The following is a 17203-nucleotide window of genomic DNA, read 5'->3' on the forward strand; positions in this document are numbered from 1 at the left end:
TCAGATGTTCCCTCGAAGGCGAATTAGAGGGCAAAACCAATCAATGAGGAATCTTACTGCTGGCTTGGTTTGAAAGGAGCAGACAGCAGCACATACATCTTCTCTAATGAGTTGTCTGCACGGTTTTTTTTCTCTTTCCCCTGCAAGGACCCTGGTGTCATCTCACGAGTTTAAGGCCACGTCCCCAACACACACTGAAGACATTGCAGCTTCTTGTGCAGGACACAAGACGGATGGAGAAAGCAGAGCAGTTTCTCACCCAAATACATACATATAAAAACGTAAACACACCTAAGCATTCACCTAAACACTCACACTCCCTCAATTACCCTAACACCCACCAGTCCCCCACCACCCCACACACACACACACACACACACACACACACACCCTCGGTTAGTGTGGATGAAGCTGGTGTTTCTCAGCAGGCCAGAACCATCTGTGCCTGCAGCAGTGTCTCCGTGAAGTGCTTTATGAGCAGATATAAATACATCCACTCCAGTCCAATGAAAGAAAGCTGGGCCTCTTATCACAGACCTGCATGCAGGAATCTGAAATGAATCAGCCAATAAAGCACTAAAGCTGTGTGCAGAAGAGAGCTCCCACTAAAACACAGAGGCTCTGGGAGACAGGCCCACTTACCCTTTAACACACTGGAAGTTGAACAGCAGGAGGAGAAGTAAAATAAGACAGGAATGTGGAACTGAGCAATTAAAATATATATATATATATATATATATATATATATATATATATATATCCATAACTTTTCTAAAAGCAAATGATGAAACATCCAAAATAGGATATTCACTCTGCATTTCATTTAAACTGGTGGTATTCAGAGAGCTCTTAAAGCAGTTCAGTAAGTTGAGGTAAACCTCAGAATGGTGTGTGATAACCATCAGAAGCAGAAGAATTCTGCGGCCACCATACTGTGGAGAAGTCTGGAAGGTTTTCCTCCAAGTAGCTACCACAGAGCCACTGCTGCCCTACTCCACGCTTATGCAACAAACAGACGGAGAGCTCAGAGCACCGAGCCTCCAATTACACAGCCTGGAATTACTGTCTAAAGAGCAGGAAAAAGACCCATTACACACTCACATCTTATTGGTATCAATTCATCAGCAATCACTGACAGCCAGCCGTCGATTCTCATGCCTTACTCATAAAACTGTGACGCGGCCAGTACTTTAAGTTTCATCCCTTATACTGCAAACGCAGCAAAAATCCAGGCACTTCCACTGACCTTTCGACCCCTCTTGTGAAGAACCACAGAGAAGTATGATATCATACCCCCACAGTGAGGATCGGGGAAGGCAAGCACACTGATTGCGTTATCACCCGTGCCACAATATGAAACACCTCCAGAGCTCAAAGCTGAGAGAAGAGGGGGGGGGGGGGAGGAGCTGGAAGAGTTTAGCAGTGTGAGGCGGCTCTCTCTGTCTCTCTCTCTCTGTCTCTCTCTCTCTCTCTCTCTCTCTCTCTCTCTCTCTCTCTCTGGGAGGTCTGCCGCTTGAAGTGCAGCACAGGAGCTTTGGAAGCTCTTCACTGGAAGCTCTTCACACGGCTTCATCACATCTGGTCAAAATGAGGAAGCCCTGGGTGGTAGTGAGAGCTGTGTGTGCCCACATGGGGGGTTAGTCCTCCCACGCTGCTTTAGTGGTGTGTGTAGGTGGAGGAGTGTTGGTGTGTGTGGGGTGTGTAGGTGGAGGAGTGTTGGTGTGTGTGGTGTGTGTAGGTGGAGGAGGGTTGGTGTGTGGTGTGTGTAGGTGGAGGAGTGTTGGTGTGTGGGGTGTGTGTAGGTGGAGGAGGGTTGGTGTGTGTGGTGTGTGTAGGTGGAGTGTTGGTGTTGGGGGTGTGTAGGTGGAGGAGGGTTGGTGTGTGTGGTGTGTGTAGGTGGAGGAGGGTTGGTGTGTGTGGGGTGTGTAGGTGGAGGAGGGTTGGTGTGTGTGGGGTGTGTAGGTGGAGGAGGGTTGGTGTGTGTGGGGTGTATAGGTGGAGGAGGGTTGGTGTGTGTGGTGTGTGTAGGTGGAGGAGGGTTGGTGTGTGTGGTGTGTGTAGGTGGAGGAGGGTTGGTGTGTGGTGTGTGTAGGTGGAGGAGGGTTGGTGTGTGGGGTGTGTAGGTGGAGGAGGGTTGGTGTGTGTGGTGTGTGTAGGTGGAGGAGGGTTGGTGTGTGTGGTGTGTGTAGGTGGAGGAGGGTTGGTGTGTGTGGGGTGTGTAGGTGGAGGAGGGTTGGTGTGTGTGGGGTGTGTAGGTGGAGGAGGGTTGGTGTGTGTGGTGTGTGTAGGTGGAGGAGGGTTGGTGTGTGTGGTGTGTGTAGGTGGAGGAGGGTTGGTGTGTTGGGTGTGTAGGTGGAGGAGGGTTGGTGTGTGTGGTGTGTGTAGGTGGAGGAGGGTTGGTGTGTTGGGTGTGTAGGTGGAGGAGGGTTGGTGTGTGTGGTGTGTGTAGGTGGAGGAGTGTTGGTGTGTGTGGTGTGTGTAGGTGGAGGAGGGTTGGTGTGTGTGGGGTGTGTAGGTGGAGGAGGGTTGGTGTGTGGTGTGTGTAGGTGGAGGAGGGTTGCTGTGTGGTGTGTGTAGGTGGAGGAGGGTTGGTGTGTGGTGTGTGTAGGTGGAGGAGGGTTGGTGTGTGGTGTGTGTAGGTGGAGGAGGGTTGGTGTGGGGTTAGTATTAAGGCTTCAGATGGGTAGTGTGCAGGCTGCAGACGGTTAGTGTATAGGGTTAGTGTGCAGGCTGCAGACAGTTAGTGTATAGGGTTAGCGTGCAGGCTGCAGACGGTTAGTGTATAGGGTTAGTGTGCAGGCTGCAGACGGTTAGTGTATAGGGTTAGCGTGCAGGCTGCAGACGGTTAGTGTATAGGGTTAGTGTGCAGGCTACTGACGGTTAGTGTATAGGGTTAGTGTGCAGGCTGCAGACGGTTAGTGTATAGGGTTAGTGTGCAGGCTACTGACGGTTAGTGTATAGGGTTAGTGTGCAGGGCTGGCATTGATGCAAAAGTACAGTATGTATGTATGCCCAGCTATGATGCGCTTTATGGCACTGATTCTCACAGTTGTACAGCCATGTTAGTGTCATTTCACACATATTCAACACACACTGGACATTGTTCGTTTATAAGATATGAAAAACCCGATGGTGCACTCCTGATGGCAGTGGTTTTTACTGGTTCTGTCTCTCTGTCCAGAGCTGCCAGAGTTCCTCCGTGGTGCTTTTCCAGTCACGTCCAAGCTGGGGGAGGCAGACAGGGGGGAACATCTTACCTCATTCCATGGGAGAGGACGTTAATAAGCTGGCGGGCGCACGGTGGCAGGAACGTAGCCGTGGGGTGATGGCGTGGGGACGGACTACCCGGAGGCTGCCCCTAATGAGCTGGAAAAACCCTGCAACTCTCCAGAGAGCTGTCAGCTACCTGGACGAGAACCACTACCGTTCCAGAGAAGCAATCTCTCCCTCTGTTTGATTTATTATTCGGCCATTAAGTCGTAATGGAGGAGGAGGAATGTGAGATTGTAGTGCAGGGATTTGCTGGGCACTGACAGGAGGCTAACGGAGCCGTAGAAGGGGCAGTGTTTGGGTTAGGGTTGGGACCTGATGTCCAAGCCATGTCTCAGCGCGGGCTAAGTGACGGATAAGCAAAAGGCAAGTGCGAGCTTAGTCCGGGAGGAGCTGAATGCAGGTTCACCACGGGCATGTGTCAAGAGCGTGTTAAATGTGGGCGAAGCGTTTGCGGGGGGCACGTTAAACGCAGGCGGAGTGTGTGCCGGGTGTGTTAAACGTGGACAGAGTGTGAGCTGGAGATGGGTAGACCTAGCATGGTCTGAATGAGGGTCAAGAGAGGGTGTCACGGGCTCAGAAGAACCGTGTAGGGCTGGCTGAGGACTGATGTGTGGGGTGTGTGTAGGTGGAGGAGTGTTGGTGTGTGGGGTGTGTAGGTGGAGGAGGGTTGGTGTGTGGGGTGTGTAGGTGGAGGAGGGTTGGTGTGTGTGGTGTGTGTAGGTGGAGGAGTGTTGGTGTGTGGTGTGTAGGTGGAGGAGTGTTGGTGTGTGGGGTGTGTAGGTGGAGGAGGGTTGGTGTGTGGTGTGTGTAGGTGGAGGAGGGTTGGTGTGTGTGGTGTGTGTAGGTGGAGGAGGGTTGGTGTGTGTGGTGTGTGTAGGTGGAGGAGTGTTGGTGTGTGTGGGGTGTGTAGGTGGAGGAGTGTTGGTGTGTGGGGTGTGTAGGTGGAGGAGGGTTGGTGTGTGGTGTGTGTAGGTGGAGGAGGGTTGGTGTGTGTGGGGTGTGTAGGTGGAGGAGGGTTGGTGTGTGTGGGGTGTGTAGGTGGAGGAGGGTTGGTGTGTGTGGGGTGTGTAGGTGGAGGAGGGTTGGTGTGTGGGGTGTGTGTAGGTGGAGGAGTGTTGGTGTGTGGGGTGTGTAGGTGGAGGAGGGTTGGTGTGTGTGGTGTGTGTAGGTGGAGGAGTGTTGGTGTGTGTGGTGTGTGTAGGTGGAGGAGTGTTGGTGTGTGTGGTGTGTGTAGGTGGAGGAGGGTTGGTGTGTGTGGTGTGTGTAGGTGGAGGAGGGTTGGTGTGTGGGGTGTGTGTAGGTGGAGGAGGGTTGGTGTGTGTGGTGTGTAGGTGGTGTTGGTGTGTGTGGTGTGTGTAGGTGGAGGGGTGTTGGTGTGTGGGGTGTGTAGGTGGAGGAGTGTTGATGTGTGTGGTGTGTGTAGGTGGAGGAGTGTTGGTGTGTGTGGGGTGTGTAGGTGGAGGAGTGTTGGTGTGTGTGGGGTGTGTAGGTGGAGGAGGGTTGGTGTGTGTGGGGTGTGTAGGTGGAGGAGGGTTGGTGTGTGGGGTGTGTGTAGGTGGAGGAGGGTTGGTGTGTGTGGTGTGTAGGTGGAGGAGTGTTGGTGTGTGTGGTGTGTGTAGGTGGAGGAGGGTTGGTGTGTGTGGGGTGTGTAGGTGGAGGAGTGTTGGTGTGTGGGGTGTGTAGGTGGAGGAGTGTTGATGTGTGTGGTGTGTGTAGGTGGAGGAGGGTTGGTGTGTGGTGTGTGTAGGTGGAGGAGGGTTGGTGTGTGTGGGGTGTGTAGGTGGAGGAGGGTTGGTGTGTGTGGGGTGTGTAGGTGGAGGAGGGTTGGTGTGTGTGGGGTGTGTAGGTGGAGGAGGGTTGGTGTGTGGTGTGTGTAGGTGGAGGAGGGGTGGTGTGTAGGTGGAGGAGTGTTGGTGTGTGTGGTGTGTGTAGGTGGAGGAGGGTGGGTGTGTGTAGGTGGAGGAGGGTGGGTGTGTGTGGGGTGTGTAGGTGGAGGAGGGTTGTTGTGTGGTGTGTGTAGGTGGAGGAGGGTTGGTGTGTGTGGTGTGTGTAGGTGGAGGAGGGTTGGTGTGTGTGGTGTGTGTAGGTGGAGGAGTGTTGGTGTGTGTGGTGTGTGTAGGTGGAGGAGGGTTTGTGTTGGGTGTGTGTAGGTGGAGGAGTGTTGATGTGTGGGGTGTGTGTAGGTGGAGGAGGGTTGGTGTGTGGTGTGTGTAGGTGGAGGAGGGTTGCTGTGTGGTGTGTGTAGGTGGAGGAGGGTTGGTGTGTGTTGTGTGTGTAGGTGGAGGAGGGTTGGTGTGTGTGGTGTGTGTAGGTGGAGGAGTGTTGGTGTGTGTGGTGTGTGTAGGTGGAGGAGGGTTGGTGTGTGGGGTGTGTAGGTGGAGGAGTGTTGGTGTGTGGGGTGTGTAGGTGGAGGAGTGTTGATGTGTGGGGTGTGTGTAGGTGGAGGAGTGTTGATGTGTGGGGTGTGTGTAGGTGGAGGAGTGTTGGTGTGTGTGGTGTGTGTAGGTGGAGGAGGGTTGGTGTGTGTGGGATGTGTAAGTGGAGGAGGGTTGGTGTGTGTGGTGTGTGTAGGTGGAGGAGGGTTGGTGTGTTGGGTGTGTAGGTGGAGGAGGGTTGGTGTGTGTGGTGTGTGTAGGTGGAGGAGGGTTGGTGTGTGTGGTGTGTAGGTGGAGGAGTGTTGGTGTGTGTGGTGTGTGTAGGTGGAGGAGTGTTGGTGTGTGGGGTGTGTAGGTGGAGGAGGGTTGGTGTGTGTGGTGTGTGTAGGTGGAGGAGGGTTGGTGTGTGTGGGGTGTGTAGGTGGAGGAGGGTTGGTGTGTGGGGTGTGTAGGTGGAGGAGTGTTGGTGTGTGTGGTGTGTGTAGGTGGAGGAGTGTTGGTGTGTGGGGTGTGTGTAGGTGGAGGAGTGTTGGTGTGTGGTGTGTGTAGGTGGAGGAGGGTTTGTGTTGGGTGTGTGTAGGTGGAGGAGGGTTGGTGTGTGGGGTGTGTAGGTGGAGGAGTGTTGGTGTGTGTGGTGTGTGTAGGTGGAGGAGGGTTTGTGTTGGGTGTGTGTAGGTGGAGGAGGGTTGGTGTGTGGGGTGTGTAGGTGGAGGAGTGTTGATGTGTGTGGTGTGTAGGTGGAGGGGTGTTGGTGTGTGTGGTGTGTGTAGGTGGAGGGGTGTTGGTGTGTGGGGTGTGTAGGTGGAGGAGTGTTGATGTGTGTGGTGTGTGTAGGTGGAGGAGTGTTGATGTGTGTGGTGTGTGTAGGTGGAGGAGTGTTGGTGTGTGGTGTGTGTAGGTGGAGGAGGGTTGGTGTGTGTGGTGTGTGTGTAGGTGGAGGAGGGTTGGTGTGTGGGGTGTGTGTAGGTGGAGGAGGGTTGGTGTGTGTGGTGTGTAGGTGGAGGAGTGTTGGTGTGTGTGGTGTGTGTAGGTGGAGGAGGGTTGGTGTTGGGGGTGTGTGTAGGTGGAGGAGTGTTGGTGTGTGTGGGGTGTGTAGGTGGAGGAGTGTTGGTGTGTGTGGGGTGTGTAGGTGGAGGAGGGTTGGTGTGTGGGGTGTGTAGGTGGAGGAGGGTTGGTGTGTGGTGTGTGTAGGTGGAGGAGGGTTGGTGTTGGGGGTGTGTAGGTGGAGGGAGTGTTGGTGTGTGTGGTGTGTGTAGGTGGAGGAGTGTTGGTGTGTGTGGTGTGTGTAGGTGGAGGAGTGTTGGTGTGTGTGGTGTGTGTAGGTGGAGGAGGGTTGTGTTGGGTGTGTGTAGGTGGAGGAGGGTTGGTGTGTGGGGTGTGTAGGTGGAGGAGTGTTGATGTGTGGGGTGTGTAGGTGGAGGAGGGTTGGTGTGTGGTGTGTGTAGGTGGAGGAGGGTTGGTGTTGGGGATGTGTAGGTGGAGGAGTGTTGGTGTGTGGGGTGTGTAGGTGGAGGAGGGTTGGTGTGTGTGGTGTGTGTAGGTGGAGGAGTGTTGGTGTGTGTGGGGTGTGTAGGTGGAGGAGGGTTGGTGTGTGTGGTGTGTGTAGGTGGAGGAGGGTTGGTGTGTGTGGTGTGTGTAGGTGGAGGAGTGTTGGTGTGTGGTGTGTGTAGGTGGAGGAGTGTTGGTGTGTGGTGTGTGTAGGTGGAGGAGGGTTGGTGTGTGTGGTGTGTGTAGGTGGAGGAGGGTTGGTGTGTGGGGTGTGTAGGTGGAGGAGGGTTGGTGTTGGGGGTGTGTAGGTGGAGGAGGGTTGGTGTGTGTGGTGTGTGTAGGTGGAGGAGGGTTGGTGTGTGGGGTGTGTAGGTGGAGGAGGGTTGGTGTTGGGGGTGTGTAGGTGGAGGAGGGTTGGTGTGGGGCTGACTGCAGATGTGTGGAGTCTGGCAGTAATCAGAGGACGCTGGCACTGATCCTGGGCCGGGGGGGGCTGAAGAAGTGAACTAGATAGCGGTGAAAGAGACTTTAAGAACTGACCTGGGCACAGTGGCGAGGCATATAAACACTGGTCATCTGGGTATGAGGGAGCAGCTGAGTGGGAGGCTCAGGGCTACAGACACCAAAACTAAATGCACATAACCAGAGAGCTGAGGTGGACCAGTGGACACCAACCACACAATACGTCAGGAACCATGACACAACCCTGGATCAGCTGAGAAGAGCTGGGTTTTTACCCTGGATCAGCTGAGAAGAGCTGGGTTTTTACCCTGGATCTGCTGAGAAGAGCTGGGTTTTTACCCTGGATCAGCTGAGAAGAGCTGGGTTTTTACCCTGGATCTGCTGAGAAGAGCTGGGTTTTTACCCTGGATCAGCTGAGAAGAGCTGGGTTTTTACCCTGGATCAGCTGAGAAGAGCTGGGTTTTTACCCTGGATCAGCTGAGAAGAGCTGGGTTTTTACCCTGGATCAGCTGAGAAGAGCTGGGTTTTTACCCTGGATCTGCTGAGAAGAGCTGGGTTTTTACCCTGGATCAGCTGAGAAGAGCTGGGTTTTTACCCTGGATCAGCTGAGAAGAGCTGGGTTTTTACCCTGGATCAGCTGAGAAGAGCTGGGTTTTTACCCTGGATCAGCTGAGAAGAGCTGGGTTTTTCTTGCCCACGTTCATTATCCTCTGGCTTGATGCTAGGCAAACAGGACACTAACATCTGAACATACAGATGCTCCTCTCAGTGTTACAATGTCATTTTGAAGAATGGGTCTGTCTCATAGTGTACCTATGGAGGAGAGACGTGTGAGCGTGGGCGTGGCATTACCTGGGGTCCTGAAGACCTCGCTGATGAGTGGCTCGCTGACGGAGGGAGTGACCCCGCTGCCCGTGCTGTAGCTCCAACTCTCCCACCAAAACTTGAGCAGCAACATCTGAGCGTGTGTGGCCTGCATCACCAAGTGTGGCAGCTCAAACATACACTCGCTTATGGACACCGAGGACCTCTTCGACCTGAGGGAGAGAGGGAGAGAGGGAAAGATCTGTGAGCACATCTTCAGAAGGTCCAGGCTCTGTTGTGGTTCAGGGGAGCTGGCATGTCGAACTAAGAGATCCCGTCCAAGCCAATCACTACCAGGGTGTGTGTGTGTGTGTGTGTGACCTGCTTCAGATAGGGCAGCTGGAGAGATGGAACACACACTGAAGTCTTTCCACCACTCAGCTCAGAAGTCTCGGAGAACCGTTTTTTCCAGGAGGCAGGATGCCTGTGACAGGGGTTTTGCCATCAATATAACTGCCGTATGATTTATAGCAAGGAACATCACAGGAACCTGAGCCTGAGAGTAATACTGCCCATTTAACGTGGCCTTGAGCGGGAGCACACACTGACAGACAGGAAGATGGATGGAGAGATGAGGTAACAGGGCTGTCAGAGAGACTGCTGCTCACCCTTGTCAGTCCCAGTGGGGGACACACTCATTCATCTTTCACTGCCAGAGCAATCGGCCACTCACACACACACACACACACACACACACACACTGCATGCAACATATACTACACACATGCACGCAGACAATCTTACACCCTGCTTGCAAAACATACTGCACACGTGCTCTCTCTCTCTCTCCCTCACACACACACACACACACACACACACACACACACACACACACACACACACACACACACATGTCGCACGCAACAAGCAGTCATCACAGGCCAACCCCTGAGGTGAGAGAAGTAGGAGGGAAAGGAAGTGGAGTATCCAGCTGGAATCATTACAAGCTTCTATTAACTCAGCCGTAGACCGAGCATGCGGAACTCTCTAGAACACTGGCACTGCCTGGGCACCTCTGCCCAGCGCCCACTCATGCCATCTCTCTCCCTCCCCCTCCCTCTGTACCCAGACCCGGACAAAACGCTGCCTTGGTGAACACCATGTGTGGCCGTTGTGAGCCAGGGCAGGCTGCTCACCATACGCGAGATTATACGCAAAACCCGCACAGCTTATCTGCCAGATTATACTGTAAACCCGCACAGCCTATCTGCCAGATTATACTGCAAACCCCCACAGCCTATCAGCCAGATTATACTGTAAACCCGCACAGCTTATCTGCCAGATTATACTGTAAACCAACACACCCTATCTGCCAGATTATACTGTAAACCCGCACAGCCTATCTGCCAGATTATACTGTAAACCAACACACCCTATCTGCCAGATTATACTGTAAACCCGCACAGCCTATCTGCCAGATTATACTGCAAACCCGCACAGCCTATCTGCCAGATTATACTGTAAACGCACACAGCCTATCTGCCAGATTATACTGTAAACCAACACAGCCTATCTGCCAGATTATACTGTAAACCCACACAGCCTATCTGCCAGATTATACTGTAAACCCACACAGCCTATCTGCCAGATTATACTGCAAACCCGCACAGCCTATCTGCCAGATTATACTGTAAACCAGCACAGCCTATCTGCCAGATTATACTGTAAACCAACACAGCCTATCTGCCAGATTATACTGTAAACCCACACAGCCTATCTGCCAGATTATACTGTAAACCCGCACAGCCTATCTGCCAGATTATACTGTAAACCTGCACAGCCTATCTGCCAGATTATACTGTAAACCCACACAGCCTATCTGCCAGATTATACTGTAAACCTGCACAGCCTATCTGCCAGATTATACTGTAATCTAACGGTAGGCCCGTGCGTAGGCCTGTGTTCGCATATGATGATCTGATAATCGATTTATACATCCAAAGATCTATTTTTTTAAATTAAAATAATTTTTTTCATTTCCCCCAGTGAACTTTTACCCCCGCCTCGTCACTGAATTCACGCAGGCGTGCTCGGTCTAACTAACTGTAAAACAATATGGCGTCGGACAGTGCCGGTAACGACGATAGTCAAATCGGAAATCTAAAAACAGAAGGACAGTTTATCCAGTGTCAGTGACTATTTACAGTTAGTCCATGTCACTGACAGTTTACCCAGTGTTTTTACAGTTTTAAAAAGTTTAAAATGTTGTTGTAACGTTGGGCGCAATGCGATGGACGAGACAGAATCCTTTGCACTTTCCAAATCGTTACGTTTATTACATTTACCGAAGCGCAGACAGCGCACATAAAACACGTTTACATAGAACATGTGTGACTCAAACAACGACGAGCACAGGACATTGCGCAAACGCACATTAAATAGACAAACCACATAAACCCCACGTGATGACGAGACGAGCCACAGGTGAGACGGATTATCACAAGACGCAACCGCACCCACGGAGATACACAGACGCAGAAGACGTAAACACACGCCCAAAAGCGAGGGGCCGAGGTCCTCAACGTGACAGTTCTGTTCTTATATTCGCACTTTAAAGAAAAATACATGTTTACATTTATACTTTCAGTTTATTAAGTGTGAGCACATTTAAAATAAAAATGTATTTGGTAGCAACAGCTTTTAGGGGAATTCTTAATTATTTCAATCATAATAATAATGCATTGGTTAGTGTCCCAGTAGGAGTCCACTGTTGCAGATATAGACACCTCAAAGATGTCCTCTGTTTATTGTCCTGGATTACCTTTCTTGAAGGTAGATTTATGATGACCCTTTTCACCAGTCTTCCAGCCATCAGTAACTACCAACTACCAGTAACTATTTGCTGATTAATATCGATATAATACTAGTTTTAACTAGTTGCTTCTGTACATAGTCAGGAAACAGCTCAAATACATTTTTAATAACACTAAACCCCGAATCGGATCGAATCAATTAAATCGGATTAAATCGAAATAAATCGATTCTTAATCTTCAGAATCGGAATCGGATAGATTCTTGGAATTTGAATCAATGCCCAGCCCTAGCCGTGCGACCGCCGTAGTTCGAGGCACGCTTCGCTGCTCTGCCACAGCTCTCAATTTGGCAATAACAGTCACATCAGTGCCAGATAAGGAAGAGATGTCCGCCACTTGATCAATTAACATTTCATACTAATCGAGTGTAAATTCACCATAAGGACTCGTCTGCTACCCTTTGAATTAATCTAATGCGCGCTTCTGTGACCATGTCTAAAAAAACTCGCCTGTACTGCTTAGCGTACTGTAGTCCCGTCCTGATTGCCTGCCTGAGGGGGAAAGCTGTGGAACCTGATTGGCTGAATAAAGTGGAGGGCTGTAAAATCTGATTGGCTGACTGTAGTGGAAGACCATTCTGTCCTCAAGGCATTTTCAAAATGCATTATTACACAAATTGAGCGCAGTTGGTATCGTAATGTTATTGAAAACCGCGCTATTTTAGCATGGTGGTGAGGTTGAAATTACATTTCAAACGCATTATCACGAAATAAAAATGCATATTAAGTGAATAGCATTTTAATCATAATTTTGATACAACCTTTGCATGATCTCATGAAACAATAATTCAAAATCGGTAAATACATTTTCATTTAAATAAAGGCACAAATAAAACATCAAAATGTGTAAATGAAGTATGAATAGATCTCTACCAAATGGCTGGATGAGTGCAGTGTTACAAATCGCCACGGCAACACCCTTGTCCAGTCCCGTCACTGGACCAACTGGACAGTCAAACCAAAGAGGACTTTCAATGAACCAACCAACAACATGTCTCTAAAAGACAACGCAAACGTCTATCAAATGACATTTGCTAATACTAAAACTATGGAAATTAATTTCAAATAACTTGACCCTGCTTGCCCACGTTGCTAAACTTTTGACTCTGGGAAGACGAGTAAACATGTGAGCTAGAGATGGACCCGTTTGTACCAGGACTCAACACGCCCTCCATGTTCTCCTGAGCTAGAGATGAACCCGTTTGTACCAGGACTCAACACGCCCCTCCATGTTCTCCTGAGCTAGAGATGAACCCGTTTGTACCAGGACAGAACACTCCATCCATGTTCTCCTGAGCTGGAGATGAACCCGTTTGTACCAGGACTCAACACGCCCTCCATGTTCTCCTGAGCTAGAGATGAACCCGTTTGTACCAGGACAGAACACTCCCTCCATGTTCTTCTGAGCTAGAGATGAACCCGTTTGTACCAGGACAGAACACTCCCTCCATGTTCTCCTGAGCTAGAGATGAACCCGTTTGTACCAGGACAGAACACTCCCTCCATGTTCTCCTGAGATAGAGATGAACCCGTTTGTACCAGGACTCAACACTCCATCCATGTTCTCCTGAGCTGGAGATGAACCCGTTTGTACCAGGACTCAACACGCCCTCCATGTTCTCCTGAGATAGAGATGAACCCGTTTGTACCAGGACTCAACACGCCCTCCATGTTCTCCTGAGATAGAGATGAACCCGTTTGTACCAGGACTCAACACGCCCTCCATGTTCTCCAGAGATAGAGATGAACCCGTTTGTACCAGGACTCAACACGCCCTCCATGTTCTCCAGCCATGTGTCATCCAGCAGAGCAACACATCCATCTTTAACTGGGCCGCGTCGTTAACATACTGAACACCATTAGAAACAGCAGGCAGAAAAACACATTGGTTCACTTTTGAAGTTTGAGGAACCCAATTTTAGGACAAAAAGAAGTGCAGTACCAGCTGGTGAGCAGTGTGTCAGTGTGCACACACACTCCACACAGCACACACTCCACTCCACACAGCACACACACTCCACACAACACACACTCCACAACACACACTCCCCTCCACACAGCACACACACTCCACACAACACACACACTCCACACAGCACACACACTCCACACAGCACACACACTCCACACACTCCCTCCACACAACACACACACACTCCACACAGCACACACACACTCCACACAGCACACACACACTCCACACAACACACACTCCCTCCACACAGCACACACTCCCTCCACACAGAACACACACTCCCTCCACACAACACACACTCCACACAGCACACACTCCACACAGCACACACACTCCACACAACACACACTCCCTCCACACAACACACACACACTCCACACAACACACACACACTCCACACAACACACACTCCCTCCACACAACACACACTCCCTCCACACAACACACACACACTCCACACAGCACACACACTCCACACAACACACACTCCCTCCACACAGCACACACTCCCTCCACACAGAACACACACTCCCTCCACACAACACACACTCCACACAGCACACACACTCCACACAACACACACTCCCTCCACACAACACACACACACTCCACACAACACACACACACTCCACACAACACACACTCCCTCCACACAACACACACTCCACACAACACACTCCCTCCACACAACACACACACACTCCACACAACACACACTCCCTCCACACAACACACACCACTCCCTCCACACAACACACACTCTCCACACAGCACACACACTCCACACAGCACACACACACTCCACACAGCACACACACTCCACACAGCACACACACTCCACACACAGCACACACTCCCTCCACACAACACACACTCCACACAACACACACTCCACACAACACACACTCCCTCCACACAGCCCACACACTCCACACAACCACACTCCACACAACATACACTCCCTCCACACAGCACACACTCCCTCCACACAACTACACTTCCAACTAGTACTTCATCACCACCACCATGAGCATCTGGACCCAGACACACAGCACTGGGGTTGTGATGCATTGGTGTGTGTGTGTGTGAGTGTGTGAGAGAGAGAGAGAGAGAGAGAGAGAAAGAGTGAGTTAGCATAAGAGGTGTTAGATTCATTGCTCAATCATCAGCACTTTGAATTCTAAAGAGGTTAAAGTGCACACACACACACACACACACACACACACACACACACACACACACACACACACACACACACACACACACACACACACACACACACACACACACACACACCTTAACTGAGCTGCTCTGTGTGCTGCCTGGTGAGAAACACCAGCAGCTGGAGAGGGATTAAGAGTATTGTAGAAGGAGAGAGAGAGAGAGAGAGAGAGAGAGAGAGAGAGAGAGCATTTGTGTGTGCGTGCTGACTGCTGCAGGAGTAATGAGTTATTTTACCTTCAGCAGCTCTCCACAGCATTAAGATACACACATCCTGATACAGTGAACACAACACACACTCCAACACCGCACTCTTCAATACACTTCAGTCCAAGCTGAGCAATTCACTTCAGTTTAATAAGGCAGTGCACTTGAGCCTGTGGTTTTCCAGTGTACATGAAGACTGGATCCTCCATCACCTCCAGCATCCTCTGTCCACACACACGTCTGCAGGAAACCCTATGGGAGGGCCCTGTTTGCTCTGGTTAACATTTAGCTGGTTACAAAGAAATCTTTCAATATCAACTGGAAATAATTCCAGGCTCATAAACCAACAATGTGCCTTTAATATTCCACCTTATGTGGTAATAAGGAATTCAAACCATGTCTATGCACTGAAGGGAGCCTAACATCAAAGGGTTCTGCCTTTTTAGAATTGTCAGTAACTTTACATTCCTATACAATCATTATTACAGCATTAAATACAGCATTACAATTCAAATTAGATGGTTTAATTTTGCTGCCATCAATGTCCTGTAGTCAGTGAAACACCCAAGTCTGCCCCTGTCTGCTCTGCACGCGTGTGTGTGTGTGTGTGTTGTGTGTCAGGTGGCCTTGATTGGTGCAGGTGGTGGCCTCTCCTTCTCCTGTGGTGGGTTTATGAGTGCTCGTGTTAGAGGGGGAACAGGTTCAGACTCTGTGAAGTCTGCGGCCCTCACACTGCCTCTTATTATAGCTAACTAACTACAGTCCCCACACACACACGTGGGCCCGAACACACACACACGCATGCACGCCCATGTACGCACGAGGTGCCCGAACACACACACGGGCATGCACACACACAATGTAACAGGATGAGTGTGTTGTAAGTTCTTGAAGGCCCGACTGGGCCAGCAGACCTCCACTGGACCTCCACATGACTGCACACTCACTCCTTACTGCAACACTGACCTTTCACAACAGATGAAGTAAGAAGTATTCAAATGAACCCTCTAATAAATGTTAGACTGTGTCTCTGATATGTCCCAGATGAGAGTCCTGACTAGTCTCTGATATATTCCAGAGAAGTGTGATGAGTAATATTATGATCTAGCAATTACACTGTGTCACAATACTGCAGGCTCGTTTTTACACTAGATGCCTTCTTATGTCACACCCATCACGGGGGGCTTTTTAGGTTTGTTTTGTTTTTACAATCGCCGTCATCAAAGGAAAATCTTTCGAAAACCTAAAGTCAAGCTCCTGAAACCACACCAAGTCTCTAGCTAGTAGGATGAGCTAGTTAATTTTTATCACCACAACACGTGATAGTTCATTCATTGAACAAGCTGCACTTCAGCGGTGAACTGTATCGTGACCTGGATTCAAGCCTCCTCCTCCAAGACGGACAGCTGCCCTCCGCAGGGACACCACCAGCCCCCCAGCCCCTTTGTTGAGCTTCAAGTGTGTGTGTGTGTGTGTGTGTGTGTGTGTGTGTGTGTGTGTGTGTGCGTGTGTGTGTGTGTGTGTATGGTGGGTGTGTGTGTGTGTGTGTGTGTGTGTGTGTGTGTGTGTGTGTGTGTGAGTACACTCTGAGTGAGCAGAGCTCAGATCAGGAGGGGTTACGGGTCCACCTCTCCTCCCCTCCTCTGAGCAGTGAGATGTCAGATTTAGTGACAGCTGTCTGACAGGAGCCTGACTGTGGGTCAGACACAGGTCAGAGGTCAGAGTGAGCATTAGAAGTGCTTGTTCACATTAAGGTCAAAAGGAAGAGTCAGGAACAGGGGATGTAAAACAAATCTGCCTGTATTTCCTTTCTCTCTCTCTCTCTGCTGTCATGAGACAGCACAAACACTTCCTCCTGTCATTGTGCACATAGCTGACACACATACACAAAGCAGTGTGTGCATACATGAAGGATAATACAAGCTATTCTTGCAGCCACACACATACACGCACATACATAAACACAGACAGACACAGTCAAACAGTGGAAGAACGTCCACCTGCAACAGCAAAGCTAACATTCAGTCTATTCAACTATTAAGAGCTAGAGAATGTGTGTGTGTGTGTGTGTGTGTGTGTGTGCGCAACACTGGTGTGCTCTGTAACACTCTGCACCAGGTCAGTTAAAACCATATGCAGCCCTGACATGTTTAGAGCTAAACTAATGGAGTAAAAATCATCTCACAGACGAGACCTTCACACTTTCACAGATGCACGGGGCAGGTGAGCGTCTGTGCGCAAGAATACCACCTTTCATCTCTCAAACATCTGACTTCTCACTCTCAGTAACGGTGATCATAACAACTGCTTTGGTCTTGTTGCAGCTGGGTCCCCCCTCTAGGGTGAAGAGCTGTGTGTGTGTGAACGGGACGCCGTGTTTCTCACCAGTATGCAGGCAAGTTCAGCGTCTTCCCATAGACGGCGGTGCTGAAGGAGGGAATTATGGGTAGGAGTTGAGGTGGCCGTTGGTTATCCAGCAGGGTCAAGCCCACTTGGAGCTCAAAGACCTGCAGGGGGAGAAAGATG

At 50.6% G+C, this 17203-nt stretch overlaps 1 protein-coding gene and 1 long non-coding RNA gene across 2 annotated transcripts in view; both read right to left on the minus strand.

Moving 5' to 3' along the window:
- The window catches only part of LOC143489355 (intermembrane lipid transfer protein VPS13B-like), a 29870-nt gene extending 12685 nt beyond the window's left edge, over nucleotides 1–17185 (minus strand). The window contains exons 1-2 of the mRNA XM_076988317.1: nucleotides 17063–17185; nucleotides 8451–8635 (exon numbers count right to left, since the gene is read on the minus strand). Coding sequence (XP_076844432.1) covers nucleotides 8451–8601 — 151 coding nt within the window. The 5' untranslated portion in view covers nucleotides 8602–8635; nucleotides 17063–17185. The remainder of the gene's footprint in view (nucleotides 1–8450; nucleotides 8636–17062) is intronic.
- LOC143489356 (uncharacterized) lies at nucleotides 11998–17046 on the minus strand. Its single transcript, XR_013124660.1, has 2 exons — nucleotides 14708–17046; nucleotides 11998–13123 (listed from the first exon to the last, which is right to left on the minus strand). It is a non-coding gene; the product is annotated as an uncharacterized LOC143489356 (long non-coding RNA).
- Nucleotides 17186–17203: the final 18 nt, after the last annotated feature.

Source organism: Brachyhypopomus gauderio, unplaced genomic scaffold, assembly GCF_052324685.1.
Source record: "Brachyhypopomus gauderio isolate BG-103 unplaced genomic scaffold, BGAUD_0.2 sc61, whole genome shotgun sequence".
Taxonomy (NCBI): Eukaryota; Metazoa; Chordata; class Actinopteri; order Gymnotiformes; family Hypopomidae; genus Brachyhypopomus; species Brachyhypopomus gauderio.